Genomic DNA, 23,481 nt, shown 5'->3' with positions numbered 1-23,481 from the left:
TGGCACAAACATGCCCAAGCTGATCCCACAATTGTTCAATGGTTGAGGTCCATCCTCCATCCTTGCCTCCAATGATGACAAGCCTCGTTTTTCGAGTGAGGGAGATGCTGCCCCACACCATCACACTGCCTCCAACAAAAGATGTTACTCTATTGGTGTAGCAATCAGCTTAGCATTCTCCGCGTCTTCTCCACACTGACCCTACGATCCAACTGCCGTAGGCATAATTTGGACATGTGTCGCTGACCATAACGCTCATCCACATGTTCAGGTTCCAGTGCACGTGTTTCAGTGCACACCAGTGCAAACGGGCCTGACGGGGGAAAGGCAGTCATGGCAGGCCTTCTGGCAGCCTGATGAGACTGGAGACTGGCTGTGTGCAGTCTGTTCCGGATTGTCTGGGCAGAGAGCAGTTGGCCAATTCGTCCTGCAAACCTTGACTGCAAATCTGTAGAAGCCTACGGTACCTAAGTACTGACAGGGTGAGGAAACTATCTTCTTGGGGTGTCATCTCCTTGGGATGCCCACTTTGTGGCCTGTCTCTGACATCCCCCGTTATATGGAACTTGGCCTTCAATTTGGAGATGGTACTAGCTGAAACTTGGTTTTGCAGAACACCAGCTTGAAGTTGCCCTATCGCACGGGCCCTATCCAGATAAGTAAACGTGGCATGCCGATTCTTGGGACAGACACCTACTGACCACTGTAGCAGGGCCCATGCCAATAAGGCACCTGATTGTCAGCACCTGGGGGTACCAGAAGCTCAAAACAATTGTCAATAACAACAGCAGAATAAGCTGTTTGGCAATGGCAGAGAAGATTTGGCAAATTTTTCATGGGCGCAACCCACATACTCAGCTCTACTGCTCATCCCACAAATGCATGTTCCTTACAAATGTGGCACCATTTAAAAGGGAAATTAACAGGCTTTCCAATGGTATAAGATTTTTTGCCAAGAAGCATTGTTACAACAAAGAAATAATCTACCAAACACAAATTTCCTTACTTTTTGTCCTAAGTTTATATTCGCTATAGGCTTCAGTCAATCCGTGCAAAATTTGAGCAACAGAACGCAGTCATTCACTGGTCTGGTGGCGACTGTGCAGTAATGACTGAGCCGCGGACAGCTCGAACAAACGGGCATGCCCGCGCCCCATGCCCCATGCACTGATCACCCCTTACTACTAGGCTTAACTCAGGGCTCGCAACCGAAATGTTAAGAACAGGTGTTTTGTCCTTTCAGCAAAAATCGAATCACCTTGTGAGCCACGACATTTTATGTCTGTTTTACCAACTTGGCTGTAAATCTCAGTATGTGCTCATAGTTCAGGCTAAAAATGTAATATGCTGTAATAATATAATATAATATGCTAAATGCTATAGCTGCTTTACTCGCATCTCAGAAAACTTTCCACGAGTTTCTTGTAAAATATCTCTCAATGTTCGACTTTTTACCAGTTTGCACTCGTTCAAATTGTCCTGTCCCACCTTACATGTACTGCTGGACTATTTAGGTAGGATGGGAAAATTAAAACGAAGCAGGAGGAAATGGGGCATCTCCAAATGATCGATGTCCATCTCAAAATCTCTGGCTTTGCCGTTTCGTGATCTGCTGTACTGTCTGTCCAGCAGTCTGCGTGTCAGTCTTCAGCGTTAAAGGTTATTAAATTAACAGTTACTTCAATTAACTCCAGCGTTTAATACCATTTATTGTGAAAACTGTGTTAGAACTGTGTGTTATAACGATTTTACAGTAAAGGAGGGTGATGTGATTTTGCCTAAAAATCTAGTTCTTCTTTGGAGCCGCAACAGCAACAGTGGAGAGATTATTCAGGTCTGATTCTCATCCCAAACAGAGCCAGAGTCACTGATGAGAACACTAAAGTTTAAGGCTAAAGTGTTGCTAAAGTTTAATAAAGACTCTGAAAGTCATGTCAGGCATAACATTATGACTTGTTTCTAAGCTAATTGTATGTTAGTGTGTTGTGCTGGTACGGGTGGATCAGGCTCAGCAGTGCTGCTGGAGGAAACACTGTGACCACTCAGTGTCCACTCTATTAGCTGTACCTGTGTTGTTGGTTGACCCTGTGGATGTAAAGTCAGAGATGATAGCTCATCTGATGCTGCACAGTTTGTGTTGGTCATTCTCTAGTGATCACAGGACGCTGTTGGCTGGATATTTTTGGTTGGTGGACTATTCTCAGTCCCCCAGTGACACTGAGGTGTTTAAAAACTCCAGCAGCCCTGCTGTGTCTGATCCACTCAATTGGCCTGACTGCATGTCTTTGGACGGAAACCGGAGAACCCAGAGGAAACCCACACAGACACAGGGAGAACATGCAGACTCCACACAGAATGGACCCCGGTCACCCGGCAGGGGTATCGAACCCAGGCCCTCCTCGCTGTGAGGCAACAGCGCTACCCACCGCGCCACCGTGCCGCCTTACTTCTTAAATTCGTCTTACTTAATCATTAATTACTGCTTTTGTGTCCCTCCAAGTAAAGTGACAACCTTTTCCATTAATTATATTATGAACTAATATTTAAAACATGACTACTTACTGATGCATTAATGGCTCTTTACTTGTTTTGGTGTCCCCTCAAGTAAAGTGGAAAACACACATACTTTCTCAATTGATATGTTTATTCTGAATAATTTTACTAATTTCAATAAACCAAAAAATAATCAGAAACCTTTCAGCTTCTTTATTAAAAACAAAAGAAGGAAATATTTCTGTTTCTTTGATTGTCTTTCTTTGTAACTTTCCAAAATGCAAATACCAATACAAAATGCATACACATTTGCACTTTAAAGCTCTAGAGGAAAAAATATTGGAAATACCAAAAAAAAGGAAAAAATCTCAACACTTTATCTACTTTTTAAACACACATATACAACATGCAAAGTGTAAACTATAAGAAAAGAAAAGATGAAAAGTTTTGTTTTTAATAAATAAGCTGACCGGTTCCTGATTTCTGGAGAGTGCCCCACACTCTGCAGTCGAGGAATTAGCTGATCTTTTATCCAAATTTAGTGCTTCTGAATTGCTGGTCCTTGGTGATTTTAACCTCAACTGGCTTTCTAATGCATCCAATCACTTAAAGGAAATATGTGGCAATCTTAACCTAACACAGTTAATCAATGAACCGACTCGCCCAAATCTGAAAGAACCCACCAAGTCAACCCTGATAGATCTAATACTCTCCAATAAAGCTGACAAAATTACTGCCTCAGGAGTTTTTGAACTTGGCATAAGTGATCATTGTCCCATCGGATGCATTAGAAACAGTTGCACAAACAAAACAGGCTTTCGGTTGGTGGTTAGAAGAAATTTTAATCATTTTAATGAGCAAGCTTTCCTTTCTGACTTAGCAATGAGTGAAATCCACCTTACACTAGAAATCTCAGATGTTGATGGGGCACTAAACCACTTCAGTAAAACTTTTCTAACAGTGGTAAACAAACATGCCCCATTCAAAAAGTCAAGAATCAGAGACAGATCAAGTCCCTGGTTTACGGGTGAGATTTCCTCATTGTTTAAGGCCAGAAATAAAGCTTGGTCAACTGCTAGACGCTCAGGGGAGAGAGACCATTGGCTTACCTTTAGACAGCTGAGAAATAAATGTACTTCTGTTGTTAGAAAAGCTAAATCAGAATATTACTTTAGCTTAATCACCAACACTAGAAACCCTCAAAACTTCTGGAAAATAGTAAATTCTCTAAAAAAGAATTCCCCCCTTTTTCCAACAAGCGTTTCAGTTGACGGTCAGCTGATTTCTGCCCAGAAGGAAATATGTAAAGCCTTTAACTCTCATTTTGCTGCAGCCGGCCACATCTTTGATAAGAATAGCACAAACCCATTGAATAAAACTGATCTCAGCTCTACTGTTTCTAGAACGCATGGTCTTTTCTCACTCCAGCCATTTTCTCCATATTTAGTTGCTAATGCCCTGGCTAAAATTAATCCACGAAAAGCCACGGGAGAAGATGGGCTGGACCCCTTTTTATTGCGTCTCGCAGCCCCGATTATTTTAGAATACATTTTATACATTTTTAATCTTTCAGTTTTATCTTGCAGAATTCCCAGGGTCTGGAAAACAGCTCATGTAATTCCTCTGCATAAAGGTGGTGAGACAACAGATCTGAATAATTATAGGCCAATCTCAAAACTGTCGTGTTTAGCAAAAATGTTAGAATCTCTAGTGAACCAGCAATTGAAATAATTTCTTCATGAAAATTCTGTTTTATCTAAATATCAGTCTGGTTTCAGAGAAGGTCACAGCACTATCTCTGCTACGACACTGGTCTTAAACAATCTTTATTCAGACATAGACAAGAGGAAACATTGTGCAGCTATTTTTATTGACTTAACAAAAGCATTCGACACAGTTGATCACACTCTTCTTTTACGGAACTTAGAAAAGATTGGCTTTGATGCAACTGCGCTGGACTGGACCCAAAACTATCTCACTGACAGAAATCAATGTATGGCATTGAATAATTATAAATCAGAGTTGGTATCTGTATCTAAAGGTGTACCACAAGGTTCAATTTTGGGTCCAGTCTTATTTAATATCTACATAAATGATATTGCTACCTCTGCTTCAACCTCAGACTGCAAAATTCACCTTTATGCAGATGATACAATTTTATATTGCTCAGCTGATTCTATTCATGCTGCAACAAGAAAATTACAGAGCTCATTTAATGCTCTGCAGGTGGCGCTATATAAGCACAAACTAGTTTTAAATGCCACGAAAACTAAGTTCATGCTGTTTTCCAGATCTTTTAATACTGATTTTAGTGCTGTAAATATTACTAACCTGGCAGGATCCACTATTGAGAGAGTCACGGAATATAAATACCTTGGCATATGGCTGGATGATAAACTCAGTTTTAAACCACACATAAATAAACTAGTCAGTAAATGCCGACAGAAGCTGGGTTATTTTTATAGACATAAGTCCTGTTTCCCCATGCACGCCAGAAAAAGACTAGTTGAAGCAGTTTTACTATCAGTGCTGGACTATGGTGACGTTATTTATAAATATGCTCCCTCCAGCTCTCTCAAATTACTGGACCCAGTGTATCGCTCTGCCCTGAGGTTCATCACTGGAGATCCGTACAGAACTCACCACTGTGAGCTGTATGCAAAAGTTGGGTGGCCCTCTTTAACGGTACAGAGGAAAACACACTGGTTGATTTTTATTTATAAGACACTTTCCGGTCATTTGCCAGAATACATCACTTCATTGATGAATACAAATAACAGTAATTATCAGACTCGCTCTAGTGACTGGATCTGCTGCCAGGTACCAAGAGTTTTTACTGAACTGGGAAAATCTGCTTTTAGTTACAGTGCACCAGTGAGCTGGAATTCACTACAGGAAACACTAAAACTCAGGTCACTGGTGTCACTCAGTCATTTTAAACTTTTAATATCAAACCACCTACAGACAGCCTGTACCTGTTTTACTTAATTATATTTATTCATAACTTTTATTTTTGTATTAGTTCTCCTTAGTTTTTTTTTATCTCTTTTTATTTATTTATTTATTTATTTCCTCTCATTTTATTTTAAGTTTTTATGATTACTTTTTTATTTGTGATATTGTATTATTACTTTACTAATTTCTTATCTATTTTGATTTTAATTTCTTACCATTTAAAATCTCAAGTTCTATTTTTATCTACTTTTATCTTTTATTCACTGTTATTTTAAATTTTCTTTTAATTTAAAATGATTAAATGTAGTTACTATTTTCTTTGTCATGTCAATCCCTGTTTTTGTAAATGCTCGGCTACATTGAAAATGAGGGTTGCCCTCAATGTACTTCCGAGTCAAAATAAAGGTTGATTGATTGATTGATTGATTAATTAACAGATAATTATCGGGACTAACACATAAATGCTAGAAAGTTATCATGTTACTTCTTTATATGAATAAAAATACTATTAGTTCATTGACAATATAACAGTTAGTACACAGATAATGAGTAAGTAGGCCATAAACTAATGACAAACTAACTTCTCAATGTCACGATTGGCCCCTCCCAGTCTTCCGTGTGCTTTTTTTTTGTCTAGTCCATATGCTTTCTTTGTTTTGATTCGTTCCCAGGCCAGCCCCCTTGTTTTCTGATTCAGCCCCTGATTGTTACCACCTGTGTTTTTCACCTGTGTCCTGTTATTCCTTGTTAGCCCTCTTGTATTTAAGCCCTGTGTATTTTCTAGTTGTTTGTTGGTCTTTGTACTGTTTGTGCTGAATGTATTGTTTATTCTGTGTTTAGTTATGCTATGTCTACCCATCATTCTCTCTGTGTTGGCTTATTGAACTTGGAATGTCTTTACCCTGACCCTGGATTTGCCCCGAATAAATCTCACCTCGTTACACTCAACTAGCAGTGAACTCAATTACTAATTACTAACTGATAAGTGCTTAATCTTAATAAGGGTCACTTAGTTTATTAACTCAGTTAATAAGTAATAGCTTAATGAAGAGTTAACTAATAACTAAATAATGGGAAATTCATAGTTTATCCATCCATCCATCCATCATCTTCCGCTTCTCCGGGGTTCGGGTCGAGGGGGCAGCATCCTGAGCAATGAAGCCCAGACTTCCCTTTCCCCAGCCACTTCCACTAGCTCCCTGGGAGGGATTCCGAGGCGCTCCCAGGCCAGCTGGGCGATATAGTCACACCAGCGTGTCCTGGGTCTTCCCCGGGGTCTCCTCCCCGGTGGACTTGCCTGTGACACCTCCCAAGGGAGGCGTCCAGGAGGCATCCTAACAAGATGCCCGAACCACCTCAACTGGCTCCTCTCGACGTGAAGAAGCAGCGGCTCTACTCCGAGTCCCTCTCGGATGACCGAACTTCTCACCCTATCTCTAAGGGAGAGTCCAGCCACCCTGCGGAGGAAACTCATTTCAGCCGCTTGTATTCGCGATCTCGTTCTTTCGGTCATTACCCAAAGCTCATGACCATAGGTGAGGGTGGGAACATAGATCGACCAGTAAATCGAGAGCCTTGCCTTATGGCTCAGCTCTTTCTTTACCACAACAGACCGGTAAAGAGCCCGCATCACTGCTGACCCAGCACCAATCCGCCTGTCAATCTCCCGCTCCCTTGTACCATCACTCGTGAACAAGACCCCGAGATACTTAAACTCCTCCACTTGAGGCAAGAGCTCATCCCCGACCCAGAGAGGGCTCTCCACCCTTTCCCGCGTGAGAACCATGGCCTCGGATTTGGAGGTACTGATCCTCATCCCGGCCGCTTCACACTCGGCTGCAAACCGATCCAGTGAAAGCTGAAGTTCACGGCCTGATGTCCCCAATAGGACCACATCATCTGCGAACAGCAGCGATGTGACCCTGAGGTCACCAAACCGGACACCCTCCATCCCCTGACTGCGCCTAGAAATTCTATCCATAAAAATTATGAATAGAATCGGTGACAAAGGGCAGCCCTGACGGAGTCCAACTCTCACTGGGAAAAAGTCTGACTTACTGCCGGCCATGCGAACCAAGCTCCTGCTTTGTTTGTACAGGGCCTGAATGGCTCGTAGCAAAGAGCCATGTACCCCGTACTCCCGAAGCACCTCCCACAGAATACCCCGGGGAACACAGTCGAATGCCTTCTCCAAATTCACAAAGCACATGTGGACTGGTTGGGCAAACTCCCATGAACCCTCGAGAATCCTGGAGAGGGTAAAGAGTTGGTCCAGTGTTCCACGACCAGGGCGGAACCCGCACTGCTCCTCCTGGATCCGAGGTTCGACTATAAGCCGGACTCTCTTCTCCAGTACCCTTGCATAGACCTTACCAGGGAGGCTGAGGAGTGTGATTCCCCTGTAATTGGAACACACCCTCCGGTCCCCCTTTTTAAAAAGAGGCACCACCACCCCAGTCTGCCAATCAAGTGGCACCACCCCCGATGTCCATGCAATGTTGAAAAGGCGTGTCAGCCAAGACAGCCCCACAACATCCAGAGCCTTGAGGAACTCGGGACGGATCTCATTCACCCCTGCAGCCCTGCCGCCAAGGAGCTTTTTAACTACCTTAGCGACTTCGGCCTCAGTAATGGACAAGCCTATTCCCGTGTCCCCAGACTCTGCCTCCTCACTGGAGAACGTGTCGGTGGGATTGAGAAGGTCCTCAAAGTATTCCTTCCACCGCCCAATGACGTCTTCAGTCGAAGTCAGCAGCACACCATCTCCACTATATACAGTGCTAGTGGCACACTGCTTTCCCCTTCTGAGTCGCCTGACGGTTTGCCAGAATCTTTTCGGAGCCGACTTAAAGTCACTTTCCAAGGCCTCACCGAACTCTTCCCACACCCGGGTTTTTGCCTTGGCAACGACTGAAGCCGCAGATCGCTAGGGTGTCCTGGTGCCATGTGCACTTATGGACATCCTTGTGTTCAAACATGGTGTTCGTTATGGACAAACTGTGGTTTGCACAGAAGTCCAAAAACTGAACACCACTCGGGTTCAGATCAGAGAGGCCATTCCTCCCAATCACACCCCTCCAGGTCTTACTGTCATTGCCCACGTGAGCATTGAAGTCCCCCAGTAGGACAATCGAGTCTCCAGGAGGAGCACTTTCAAGCACCCCTTCCAAGGACTCTATGAAGGCTGGGTATTCTGAACTGCTGTTCGGTGCATAAGCACAGACAACAGTCAGGACCCGTTCCCCAACCCGAAGGCGTAGGGAAGCTACCCTCTCGTCCACCGGGGAAAACTCCAACATACAGGCGCCGAGTCGAGGGGCTATGAGAAAGCCCACACCTGCCCGCCGCCTCTCACCATGGGCAACTCCAGAAAAGAAAAAAGTCCAGCCCCTCTCAAGGAGATTGGACCCAGAGCCCAAGCTGTGTGTTGAGGTGAGCCCGACTATATCTAGTCGGTATCTCTCAACCTCGCGCACCAACTCAGGCTCCTTCCCCGCCAGTGAGGTAACGTTCCAAGTTCCAAAAGCCAGTTTCAGCAACCGAGGATCAGAACGCCAAGGCCCACGCCTTCGGACACTGCCCGATCCACAATGCACCGCACCCCTACTACTGCCCCTCCCATCGGTGGTGGGTCGATGGGAGGGGGGACTCATGTAGCTCCTTCGGGCTGGGCCCGGCCGGGCACCATGAGTGAATGCCCGGCCACCAGACGCTCGCTGGCGAGCCCCTCCCCCAGGCCTGGCTCCAGGGTGGGGCCCCGGTAACCCTGATCCGGGCAGGGTACACGAGTCCTGCTTTGTTGTCCTCATAGGGGTGGTTATGGATCACACTTTGTCTGGCCTGTCACCTAGGACCAGTTTGCCATGGGAGACCCTACCAGGAGCTTTTGCTCCAGACAACATAGCTCGTAGGGTCCTTCAAGCACACAAACCTCTCCACCACGATAAGATGGTGATCCATGGAGAGGTTCATAGTTTATTATTTTATAATTAATGATTAACTGGCAACCCTTAATGTAAAGTGTTACCGAGAGCACTAATGAAATTGCTTCTAATTTGCATTTCTTTCCAATGTATTTGAATGATTTTCAGTACAAATTCTGTTATCAGGATAAAACTCTGAGTGAAAAGTAGAATCTTTGAAACATACATTTCAGGAATTCTTTGTATTTTCTTCTTTTGCCTTTATGTCAGCATGCACTCAAGCTGTAAAGAATTTCATATGTTTGAGCAAAAGCCTCTGATAAGTATATCAAATCCACCTGAGAGTTGTCTGAACATGTGCTTTACTGGAAGACATGAGGTTTTAAGCACATAGACATATTAGGGCTTCATCTGTGTTTTCTGTGTTCAGCTAGGCTGCAGATGTTTGATGATGCCTAATGTGAAAGATCTGTGTTGATCACACTGTCTGGGTTTTGTGAGTGTGGAAGTTAATGTGTTAGGCTTACTAAGAACACAGAAATAAAATAAAAAAAAACCTTTTAGTGCAAAGACCTTAAGCTTTTCACTGTCAAAAATTTAAATTTGGCTAAAATTTAGAAGATCCAGAAACAAATTTTGTTTAAAAAAAAACAAATTATAAATATTTCACAAATTTTAAATGTTTTTTTATTTATTTTATGAAAAAAGTGGTCTCTTCTGGTGGTGATTTTTTAACCCCACTGTAGGAATACATGATAAAATGACCAATAATGGTAGGATCAAGGTAACAGGTAATGGTGCCTAATAAACTGACATTATATTTAAATTATATATGGAGATTATTAAAATCTTTAGTTTTCTAATGCCATATATCAGTTGGAAAGAGAGAGCTGAGCCACTCTCCCCAGGACATTAGTGAGAGAATTGGGGTCAGAGGTTACAGAATAATGTCTGAGTGCAAAGGTTACAGTATGCTCTCATGATTGCAGACTGTGGTTTGAAATAATCTGCTGAGGCTTTAACTACCAAAGCTAAGATTTCATTAAGGCAGAATAAGAACAAACTCTAAAGACATCCATATAATTGTATGCAAAAATTTGGGTATCAAAAAAGTTTTGTTAATTGTTTAAGTGAAAAAAACACACATCCTCTACACACGACACAATTCTGCACATTTTAATAAACAATTAATGTTCCTTTGTTGATCTGGATTTACTGGAAAAAATAAAACATAAATATGGCACAATAAACAGAAACTTTACTTTATTTTCTGGATGTGTTCACTTATTTACACTTAGAAAATCAACAATACATAATTTGACTAGAGGAATTCAAATTTCACATATGCACATATATCAATGTGAGGATAGAATGTGTACGCAATGCTAGGTTACTGTTTAAAACTCAAATAAATCTCAAATAAATGTTATACTGTCAAGTCACAAACAAATGTTATACAATCAAGTCCATAGATATTTAAACATTGACAAAGTTATTGTTATTGGAGCTTCCTACTAAAGCATATTGGGCATTAAACAATGAATTTGAGCTCAAACTGCTTTAAGTTGAGAGTATTTACATCAACATTTAGTCTTATATTTGCCTTAAAAAAAGTCTTGGGTTGCTTTTAAGTACACTTCAAATTATGGTCTATCTGCACTGTGAAGTGCAGTCCAATGTATTTTGAAGAATGGGTCTAAATCTGAGCAGATATTAAAGCCCTACATACTTTAGAATTCATCCTGCTGCTTTTGTCGGCACATTATCAGAAAAAAAACAAGGTAACTAGTCCCACATAACACTACCTCCACCACGCATGACAGACGAGGTGGTATGCAAGTTTGTCTTATCTGCACATAAGATGTTATTCCAGGACTGTACAGGCTTTTTTGATGTTTTTGGCCAACTCAAATCTGGTCTTTCTAATTTTCAGGCTTACCAATGATTTATATCTTGTTGTGAATGTTCTGTATTTACTCTGGTGAAATCTTCTCTAGATTATTGACTTTGACACAGATATGTCTAACATCTAGAGGATGTTCTTGATCTGGTTAACTACTGTGAAGGGGTTCTTCTTCATCAAGGAAAGAATTCTCCTGTCATCCACCACAGTTGATTTCTGTGTTTTTTCAGGTTTGTTGCTTCTGAACTCACCAGTGTGTTCTTCCTTTTAAAGAATGGACCAAATAGTTGATAATAATGTTGTTGATTTGGGCTTCATATCGAGCGTCAACAACAGCAGATTCAAAATACAAATGCCACACTTGAAATCAACTATAGACGTTTTATCTGCTTACTTCTAAATGAAATAATGAGGGAATAAACCACATCTGGTCATGGAACAGCTGCGCCAGTTCTCTTTCACTTAAATATTTTCAAAATTAAAATGGGGGGTGGGGGTGGGTGGAGATGCTATGTATGAAAATGGTTGTAATTCCTACATTGTTCACCTGATTTGGATTACAGTTGAAAGTGCACACTTTGAGAGCGTGTGCGTTATTAATTATTAAAACTAATATGCTGTTGTTTACAGACAGCTTTAATAATAACAAAAATTTGTTATATACTGTATTGTATGATGAGAAATATTATATAGTAATTATATAGAAGTATTTCAGTCTTACTAATTATGTACATGTGAGACTGCCATGCGTCATGGTTCTATCCACAGCCAGCTCACTGTGTAAAAAATACAGTATTCGTGATGGCGCAGAACATGGCACAGATGATCTCGGCGTAGATGAGCATGGACTTGGCAGAGGCACAGGGTGACATGCCAAAAAAGTGATAGTAACAAATAATGAGTCTAATTGGTTAATGATCCGTAAATGCCATCGGAGACAGGAGAAGGTATTAGAACACAGCATCAGACAGGAAGGGGCACCAGGAAAGGTCCCCCCACACCTCTGAGTGGACCGGACCAAACATGGATTACACTAAAACCCTGCTGAGAGACAGTCTGTTAGCAAGAGAGAGAATAAGACAGAGAGAGACAGAGACATGAAGAGGGAACCGGAGAGAGAGAGCGAGAGAGAGACAGCGAGACAGCGACAGAACAGGGTAAAAGAATGACAAAAATGACACCCAAAGAGAGGAAACAAGGAGAGGCAACAGAAAAAGAGAGAGAGGTCTGTACAGGACCTCTTGCAGAGCCACCTGTGAAGAATCTAATGTCAATGCAGCCATCTGACTGTCAAACCAGTGGGTCACCCATTGTCTCAGCACATGCAATAGTTACATAACTTTCAGCATTGCTATGGCAACTTTCTGATTATTCGTCTCCACAATACTGAGCAATTGATTTTTATTCTCAGTGGGACATAATGGGTGGGAGGATGCTCTATTATCCTGAAAAAGGAACAAACAGGAAAAAACTATTTTGCATCAACTGAAGCGGTCTGAATGTTTTTATTCCATGTTATTTATAGGAATAATATTATAGTGCACAAACCGTAAAAATAAATGTTGACTGTACACTAAACATAAATAAATAAAAACATAATAAATGAGAAATACAAATGGTTTTAATCAAGTTAATCAATGAACTCTAAAAATGAGCAAAGTAGTACAAAGTACACAGTAGCTACATAAATGTGGATAAACTATAACTATTATAACGCTTTGATAATAATATTTGCTGGGGCTCCAACTGTCAATTACTTCTATAATCAGTTAATTTGTCAACACATTTTTTAGCTAATTGACTTGACCAGTACTGTACTTTACATCACTGAAATCTTCTCTTCCATGAGGCTTGCTGTTCTGCAACATGTAGTCTAACATTACATTTACTGGGCTGACTTTAGCAACTTAGGGGCATGTTTACTGATGCTTTGTGCTTTTGCAAACACCATTTTGGTATTAATTATTTAATAATTAATTAATGTATTATTATTAATTAATTAATAAGTGACTAGTGATTTATTAAATAAATGGAATGGTCCTTTAGCAGCCTTAAAATATTCAAAAGTGCAACCACTGCTCTTTTGCATTTTTGCCTCATTGCATAGGCGTTTTTAGGAGCGGTTTTATTAAAATAACATAGCTAACATTATTTGTGCTTAGAGAAGAAACTAACTAACTAACTAACTAACTAACTAACTAACTAACTAAATAAAGCAATGAACTACTTTCATTTCTTTTAGAAGAATAATGTGTTTTAAACTGCTGTTGTTTAATACTTTGGGTATATTGTACATGTTTTAAAGTTTTGCCCAAATAATGAAATGAAAGTTTTCTTTTCTCAAACAATTATTAAAAACAAATATTGAGACTTATTTGCTCTGCAGTATCTGCTTTATTAAAGCCACCACATTTATCTCTTTACCTTATGTCACGATTGGCCCCTCCCAGTCCAGTCCATGTGTTCGTGTTTTGGTTTAGCCCATGTGCGTTTTGTTTTGGTTTAGCCCCCTGGTTTCATGACTCCACCCCGATTGTCTCCACCTGTTTTCCACCTGTCCCTCGTTTTCCCTGTTCATTTAAGCCCTGTGTTTGCCCCTTGTGTTTACTGGTCTTTGTTTGAATCTTTGTCTGTGTTGTTGGTGTTATCTGCTGTGGTGCTTGTTTTGTTGAATTCTGGTGTCTGTCATGTCCGTTCCCCGATCTATCCGTATTGGCTCTATGAACCTGGACTGTCTCGACCCTGATTTTGGATTTGCCCTTAATAAATCTCGCTTATCTCACTCCACATTACACCTTATTATTCCTGTGTGCTCAGGCTTCTGTGGCTTATGTGGCAGAAATATCTCTGGCATTCTTTGATGTACTGCACAAAGCTAAGAGGACACATTCAAAATCATATAGTTTTCAAATGTTTTTACAATATGTTCCAAATGCACTTAGCACAGAACTCAAGTTCAAGCCCATCCCATCAGCCAAAAAATTTAAGTTTCAAAACAAAAGGTGAAAATAATTATTTTCACAAATTTCTGAAACATTTGTTTTGAAACATAATGTCTTAATTTCTCAAAATTATCATTTTTGTTGAAATAATAACATACATACTACACGGGAATTATTTATTTTGTTGACCTTGTCATTATTTTGACTAATTTATTTTGCCAAGTCAAATCTTCAGAAAATAAGTTGTTACACATTTAAACCTGAAATAGAAGGACAACAAAAAATATATTTTTTCAACAAAAGCCATGTTGCTTCTGACCATGTGTTTGGAGTTTACAGCAATCTGTTGATATTTATATTTGGAGATCTCTCATGTGGAAATATGTAATTGTACCCAGAGGAACAACATCGGTTGTGCTTCAGACACCTTCCCCATGCAGATAAATCTGATAATTGTAAGGGTGTTTAAAGAGCATCCAAAAAGAGCTCAGTCAAAACTTGATAGTTTAGTAAAGTCATCATATCTTCATCAGTATAATGCGATGACTGTCGGCTAATCACTACCATCTAACTGCACTGTAATATACAGCCATAGAACCACACACATCAAGTTAATAATTCTGTATTAATGCTCCAAGTTATTAAATATTACTGTACTGTTCGTTGTATGATATTGACCATTTCTGACCATTTTTGAATAACTGTTTATTGACATTATTAGTTGTTTTTATTATGAACACTTGTACATTTTATGTTGCATTTTCTAATAGCAATATTTATCACTTTAATGCACCACATCTTTGTATTTATTATTTCTTTACATGGAGATGCCAGATGAAAAACCTGAAGAACGTAACAGAAGGTTCAAGGGCATCACCGAACGTTCCCTGATATCAACATGGGGCCAGCCCCACTTTCCACACCTAACATGTTCCATGTCCTCTAGTGTTTGAAAAATACCCTATGCTGCCCTCTTTCACTCTCACTCTCCCTTACTGGGTCTGACCATATGGTTTGTGAGTACCAGGGCACCAGGAGCTCACCTGAACTGTGCTGATTTCAGGTTAACTCATTACTAACAGAGTGCATGGCACTCAGAGTTCACCTAGACTAAACTAAGAAAGCTTTGCATTTACTGGTACCTAAACACTAAATGAAAACAATTCTTACATGTCCACAACACCACCACACTGACACCAATACAAGAAGAAAGGAGCTGTGTTACAATACCTCTTGGTCTAGGTGGCGTAACTGTCCTCTGGTCTCTTCTGATTTAGCGGCTAGCTCTGCTGTGGTGATTTGCAGGATGTCTGGACAAGCAGGCAATTAAAGACAAATGGCAGCTATAGATGTTATATCTGCTTTATAAAGCACCTGAAGTCCATTTACTACATAATAACAGCTTAGTTTATATATTCTACGTTTGAAAGTTCAATCCACACAAAAAGAAATATGTTTTCTTTCTGCTAATCTATATTCCATCTGGTTTAAAATACTGTTTAAGGGTGAGCGATATGGCAAAAATATATATCCATATGTCGATATTAAAAGACTTGGTATGTATCATGCTATTTTGACACACAGACACGATGCATTAGTTTTGCCACCTTTAAAAACGGCCATCAAAAACTCGCTACCATGATTTTGACTCAACCTTTCACACCATATACTAAATCCAATTAAGCAGGACTAACTATGTTCTCTTAGTGCTATTCTAGAACAGCCAACATCCACAATATGCTCAGAAAAGTGTGTTCACTATAAAAAAATTTAGAACCTATCTCTACTGTGTAAAGTTCCCTTTAGTGCAATTTTAAGAACAAGAACAAACAGTCCAATCAAAAAGTCGTGTTTGTAAGAAATTCTTTCAGCTCACAGCCAGCGCCAGGAGCTCATTTACTTCATTAATGCTATCTCTCAAATGTTTGAGAAGTATTGTGATATTGTGGCATAAATTTGGCAAAACTTTGCAAAAAGTTTTGTGTTTTCCCAACATGTTACAGGATTGAGGATATGTAAACTTTTCATCACTTCATAATCAACAGAACCTGAAAATTGACTGGGGTGCCCAAATTACTGCAACAGTATATCAGTGTAACTGATTAAATAAAGCGTAAAACTTCCAAAATAGGTAGTGATTGCATGATTTTTCCATTCACGGGCACAAACACTGACCTGCTTTGCTGACATGTGTGTTGGGTGGCCCAATGCTCTGGTGACCAGGTGAGAATGTGAATGCAGGAGAGTGTTCTGGACCTTCACTAGCTTCTGTTCCATCAACAACCCTGAAAATGCATGTACACAAACAAAAGCCAAATCTCTAACACTTTATAATAACAGCCCTCATGAATAGTTACTTAATAACAATCTAAGGTGTTTGTAAATAATTGTTAACAAAGTGTATCCTTACATATTGTCACTGTTAGAACAAAACCTTGTGTCTTCAGGACATTAACTTTACAGGAGAAGTCAAAACATTTAACAAAAGCAACCAGTCAATGCAACCAGACTTCTACCAAATAATTTTGACCATTTCTATTGTTACATTAATCATGAATGATCTATCTGGTCTAAAGGGTTACTGAACCAAGACATGTCAAAAAGTAAAAATGTCAAAAGTAGATAATGTTTAGGCACAACAGCAATGATATGCATTAATACATGATATCAACTGAATTATAAACCATTCACTTAGTGACATCAAGAATTATTTTAAATTGTAGAAACTTAATTATTATTTATGGTTTATGAATAATGATCTATTTAGTTTATTTACTTATTTGCTACATACAAGTCAAAAAGGATGTAACTTGTATCTCAAGTTAATAATAATAATAATAATAACACTACTACTACTACTACTACTAATAATAATAATAATAATAATGTTAATAATTCAGCTTATTAACAGTAAACATGTATAAATATGTTCAGAAGTGTGTTCTCTTTAGAGGATGTGTTGACCTATTTTCACTTCAACAGAATATGTTATTAGACCAGAGGTTCCCAACAATTTTGTGAGCATACTTATATAAGCACTTTCTTCCATGTAACACAGCATACAAAGCATACTGTGTTACATATGAGTGCCTATGTACCTTTGACCCCTGCAAGTGTTATCAGTAAAACAAAGCAATAAATGGATAAAATGTGAGTATGCATGACAATCTTCAGTTCTGTGTGCGTGTGTGTATGTGTACCTGGGACTGAGATTAAAGGGATCAGGTTTGGTCACTGCAGGCTGCTGAATGCGAAGCTTCTTGTCAATTTGATGAGTACTGCCCTGTATGAGCGAGTGCCTCTGTACGCTTCTTTCATCCATAGATCTAAGGTAGAGGGTCTGATCCTCATCTTCCTCTTCCTGCTGCTCCGCTATTGGAGGAAAACACTGGATCACGCCTCCATTGCCTCTTCCTTCCACCTACGATGAGGCAAAACATGCTAACAATTATTCCATAGTTATAATCCCAAAATCCCATAATCTTTCTTAGATAAGATTGGGTAACACTTTCTATGAAGCCAGTATTTTTATAAGCCATTACAAGTGTGCTTTTGACTCTTTGCAACTTGGTAACGATGCTTTATAAACATACAAATAAACATTAATTGTGCTTCATAAGGCTCTATTAATGAACTATAAATGTCACAATTGGCTCCTCCCACTCCATGTGCATTTGTTTTGGTTTTGTTACTCCGCCCTTGATTGTGTTCACCTGTCCCTCATTGTCCCGTGTATTTAAGCCCTGTGTTTGCCCCTTGTGTTTGCCAGTCTTTGTATTATGGTACCGGTCTCTGTTGAATGTGTATGTCTGTGTTAACAGTTGTATTCTGCCGTCTGTCATGTCTTACCCTCGTTCTATCCGTGTTGGCTCATTGACCCTGGACTGCTTTGACCACAACCCTGGATTTGCCCCTAATAAATCTTGCTTATCTCAGCGTATGCATCCGCCTCCTCGCTCCCCCTTACAGTAAAGAATTCTTTGCTAACATTTCAATGTATAAGTCAAACTAAATCGGAAAAAGCATTATTAACTATTTTCCACATTAACGATTGTAAAAACATCATGTACATATAAATGCCAGGGTGCTTCAGGTAAAGCGACTGATAGTATAGGTTATTTTACACTGTAAATACATTAAGTAGCACTACAAACTTCATGCAATATGAAGTGGAAACATTGAATTCCATACTAATTGCAAAATCACACTGTTGACAAATTACTGCAGTCTAAAACTTTCTTAATTTCTTAAAGTTCTAAAAAAGATTACAGTAAACACAGTTGTTTTGTACGGTAGTGAGAGTATTTTTTTTAAACATTTTGTTGCTGTCTGAAGAAAATCAACCCAGTTTCTATTTTTCTACATAATTTGAACATGACAGCTGTCTTTTGTACTTAGTAAAGACTTCAGGAAGAATAGACCAATAGAAATACTCAAAAATCAGTTGGAATAAAACTCTTTTTACATTAACTTAATAACTTGTTTGTCCCACACTGTCCAAATCTGCCCAGAATATATAAGTGGCACCCAATTAGCCTTGGAAGCAGGAAGCTTTTGCAGCTTATCCTGCAATTATAAAAGATATACAGTATATTGTAGTGCACATGTACTACACACAAACAGACATATAAACAGCAAATTTAGTATTTAAATGTGAGTAACCTACCGGTGAACATAGCAGTCACTTTAATGGAAGCACATTACATTAGCGATTCTTTGAAAGGGAGCATTAATTCTGATAATATCATCAAAATATCTCAACAAAGGTTGTACTTTTGGTAGAAGGGATCCACTCATTTCATTTATCCTTTATCAAGGGTGTTCTCACATCATTAATTAAAAGTTTGATATGGAAAAAGATATACAAAAGAATAAACTTCAAGGGATTTTTCGCAAAGCCTCACGATAATTGGAATACCTCTTCCTTCAGTAGACTCTGTTTATCCTCAGAGCACACTTAAGCAAGCAGTAATTACAGATTCCTCTCATCCAGTGCACCATCTTTTCCAACCACTTCCTTCTGGGAGGTGCTATAGATCTTTAAAAACTAAAACAACGGCCTTTTACCTGTTGTGATAAGGTTACTAAATTTCTCATAGTAGTGTAAATCATTATAGTCTGTTCATAAAAAGCTATAATGTCTTTTCCAGCCTTTCTAAGAATGCACAAATAAGATTACTTTGTAATTTCCTGTGATTCTCCCATGATTAATGCTGTGTTTTACACTGTATTGTATATTGTATACTGTATATTTGTTAGACTGTATGTTTATGTGTATAGTGCAACTACACAGTTACCACCAACATATGACAATAAAAGAATCCATCAATCATTATTCAGTGATGGCATTTTTAAACGATCATTAAGGTTTATAATTATTGACCCCTAACATGCTGAGGGGGGCAAGGTTTATTACACACTTCTATAACCTACAAATAGCTCAACCAGTTTGTACTGAAGTCCCTGTAGTTACTGATTTTGAAATAAGCCTCTTATGATTTTAAGGGGTTAATAAGTGTTATAATGATAAAGAACACAGGGATATAAATAATTCAAAATTTAAAATAAAGAATTTAAAATAAAGAATTTCTGAATACAGACCTGCGACCCTGACGGAGAAGGAGCTTAGAAAATGTGTGTGTGTGTGTGAACACAGGGTTCATACAAAATGTTACTCAAGATTTCCACAACAAGCTTCTCAATTAGTTGTTAATGTCAAATTCAGCCTAAAGTGGTTTAGCCCTGTCCATTCAGCTACAGCAGTATAGTCCCACCCATTCATACTGAAGTTATAAGAAGTGTTTCAGTCCATAATGCTTTCTGAAATGAAGCATGGTACAGGACAGCCAATCAGAACAGAGCTCAATTATATATGTCAGTATGACAGGGCAACAGGTGACAATTCATTTACTGTGAGAGTACGCAATCTGTAGCTGTGATTTAGCAAAGATCAAAGTGAGATGTTCTCAACTTTATGCAAATGAACTATGACACAGTGAAGCAACATCTAAGCAATCTAAATTACTGGCTCAAACTAATTCCTCAGACCAATCGTAGGCATGTGGGTCAGCCTCTGCTCTCTGAACTTTTTGTTCCTGCTAAAATTTAGTTCATATTCCCAAAAGCATGTTTTTTACATTTTCAAGCCAGAAGCTGGACAGTGTACACATAAAATAGTGGTTATATAAACAGTGGTTGGGAATTTAATGTAAAATCAAGTTTTTGGCACATTATACACAAATGTCAAAAGTGGACATGGTCCCTGTTAATAAATACATATAGATCTAGAGACAGAGGAAAATGAATTAAATTAAGATTTATTTTTAAGTGAGTGAGCAATAAAAAAGAAGTAAATCACAGAAGACCAGAGAGAAATGAAAAGCAACACACTGATACAGGAATGAAGTGAGAATGAGTAAAGAAATGAGTAAAGTTATTCTAGGTATTGTCTGAACAGAAGAGTCTTGTGGAGGAAGAAACTGAGACTGTGGAGCACAGATTTCAGGGGGAAATTCTTTCTACCTCTGAGATGCAAGGACATTTAAAAGCATAGAAATCTAATCTTACTGGCATGTAATGTACTGTTAAAACAAGGGCGGTGCCACACCTCCAAAAGCAATGAGGTCAAACTTATTGTTTCCAAAAAAATAAATACACAATAAAATGAACAATTTGTCTCTGTTGGCTGAGAAAAGCATATCTTCGCTATTATTTTATTGCTCAGGTTTCACAGGAAAGTATATTATACTTTACTTCTATAAAACAAAAGTGCCTGAATGTAAGTTTGTTGCCAAGGAAACATTGTTAATAGTGAATTTTTAAAAAATCAGATGTAAACAGTCATTCAGAGTGGTTTGATGTGAAATGCTCCATTCTAGAGAAACTTAACAAGTCAGAATTGGGAAACATTTGAAGAGTTTAATGCCTCTAAAATAGTCTAAAATGTATTTTTTGAAACCCATTCATGGCGGGGAGTTGTGTGCAGGGTGTTATAAGGCAATATAGTTCCCAAAGAAAAATCTTTTCAGGTTTACCACTATTTTACTACATTACATATAAAGTTCAGAACATATGTGTAGGCTCACTGGCTGTTTAAGAGAAAGTTTTTGTATATTTCTCCCCTCTTGTTTACCTTCCCTTGCATTCCCTTTGTTCACGTCTCTTTCCATGTCCTGCCTCCTAGTCATCTGACTCACCTGTCTCTAGTCTGTAGCCCCACCCTCTCATTAGTCCCAGGTGTTTCTTGTTTGTTCTCTGTGTATTTATACCCACTGGTTTAAATGTCCTGTATTTGCTTGATGCTTTGGTCTCATAGGTCCTGTTTTGTGGTTTCCCTGTTGTATTTTGGTTTCCTTCATGCCACTAAGTCTTTTGGTGTCTTTCTGTTTTACTATTTTTATCTTCAGTGGGTTTTTCTTTCTTCTTTTTCGCTATGGACTTCAATAAAAAGAAAGCAATTACACTTGCATCCTGCCTTTTTATCTCCCTCTTCATTACAGGTTTTGCTGTAAACATTCCGACCCCTGGTTCCTATCAGCACCACTGTGAAGAAATTTGAGTAAGCTTTTCCACAGCGAGCCACTTCACGTGAAACCACTCTAAATTGACTTTGTTTTCATCTCAGTCACTGGATCATGCGGACATTTGGTGGAATTTCCCTTTAAACGCATAACTGAGAGGACAGAGATAGTGTGGCAGAATTTATTTTTATGGGCTCAAAAGTAATTGGACAGTACATGCTTAAAAAAGGAACTGGTAAACTCAGAAACACTAAAAGGCCTGGAGGTCCACAGAAAACAACTATGGTGGACGAAAGAATAATTCTGAAGAAAGAATTCTTCCTGCGCAGGAAGTATGCATATCTGTGTCAAAGTCAACAATCAAGAGGTGACTTCACCAGAGTAAATACAGAAGGTTGTCCACAAGATGCAAACGAAGCCACAAAAACAGAAAGAAAACAGAAAAAACAGACAAATCTTATGGACAGATGACACAAAGACCAGTTTATGCTAGAATTATGGGAGGAAAATGGTCTGTAGGGATCTGCTTATGATATAAAGCATACCACCTCATCTGACAAGCATGGTGGAGGTAGTTTAATGACAAGTATGGCTGCCAATGGAGCTGGTTCCCTTGTATTAATTGATGGTGTGACTGCTGACTAAAGCAGCAAGATGATTTCTGAAGTGTGTAAGGCTATATTTTCTGCCCAGACTCAGTCAGATACTTAAAAGCGTATTTGACTGCAAATGATTTGTAACCAAAAAGACAAGTAAATTTGAGATTGGACTCCATTAGTTAGTCCAATTACATTTGACCCCCTAAAAATGAGGGTCTATATATGAAATTGGTTGGAATTCCTACACCCAATCTGTTATTTTTTATGGAAATGCCCTCAAATTAAAGTTAAATGCTGTACTTTGATCTTATATTCATTATTTAAGTTTAACCCAAATATGTTGTAATAGTGAAAATAACGTTGTCAACATCCAAATATTCATGGATTTCCTTGTCTTTAAACTGGAAAATTTAATTCCAGAGATTACTATAGTTCCACTGCAGGAGGTTACTAGGCTTGTTTACAATGTGGTGATGGATAAATTTCTGATTTTGGTCAAAGGGCCCATTTAACTGAACCAAAACAAACCATTTATTGCCTTTTAAAGATTACAAAACTCTGCAGCATTTAGAAATGTGTGCGTCTATCTTTGTTTTTTGTTGAGAGAGTTCAGAATATAAAACATAATTAATAATCTATATTGAATGTGTGATTGTAAATGCCCTAATCTATTTACTGTGCCATTAACTCAACAAGTAAAATGTTAAGTAACATAGAGAAAATGTGAAATGCGAGAAAAGGAATGACTATATGAGTGTCCACCAGACCCTCCCCCCTTCTTTCTGTATTTATAACTGATTAATTACACTGTAAAATATTTTCATGGTCTAATTTGGTCATTTTCCCTGTTGAATAATTGAGGCTCGCTCACACTGTAATTGAAAGAGTGGCACTTTCCCAAAGCAGTCAGTCAACCACAACTTCAATTAGCTCTCTCTCCTCCTCTCCACACATCCCTCAGTCCATAACCGACTTCCTCCTCCCTCATCCCCTCCTCCTACGCTCCTCCTTCCATCATTATGACTTCAGGCATGGAGGGACAAGAGGCTAAAAAGAACGCTCATTGTCATCATCATCATCATCATCACCATCATTTCCCTCTCATTCCTTCCCTCTCTTGCTCTCTCTCTCTCTCTTTCTCACACA

General features: G+C 39.1%; 1 protein-coding gene across 2 annotated transcripts in view; it reads right to left on the bottom strand.

Moving 5' to 3' along the window:
- Positions 1 to 23,481, bottom strand: part of kcnh8 (potassium voltage-gated channel, subfamily H (eag-related), member 8) — a 121,363-nt gene that overhangs the window by 17,946 nt on the left and 79,936 nt on the right. For both annotated transcript variants that reach the window (XM_037535540.1, XM_037535541.1), the window contains 3 exons: positions 17,417 to 17,637; positions 16,392 to 16,501; positions 15,447 to 15,526 (listed from right to left, as the gene is read on the bottom strand). In XM_037535540.1, the coding sequence (XP_037391437.1) occupies positions 15,447 to 15,526; positions 16,392 to 16,501; positions 17,417 to 17,637 (411 nt within the window). The remainder of the gene's footprint in view (positions 1 to 15,446; positions 15,527 to 16,391; positions 16,502 to 17,416; positions 17,638 to 23,481) is intronic.

The sequence above is a fragment of the Pygocentrus nattereri genome, chromosome 27 (genome assembly GCF_015220715.1).
Source record: "Pygocentrus nattereri isolate fPygNat1 chromosome 27, fPygNat1.pri, whole genome shotgun sequence".
NCBI lineage: Eukaryota > Metazoa > Chordata > Actinopteri > Characiformes > Serrasalmidae > Pygocentrus > Pygocentrus nattereri.
Note: the sequence above shows the minus strand (reverse complement) of the source record. Positions and strands in the feature narration are given on the sequence as shown.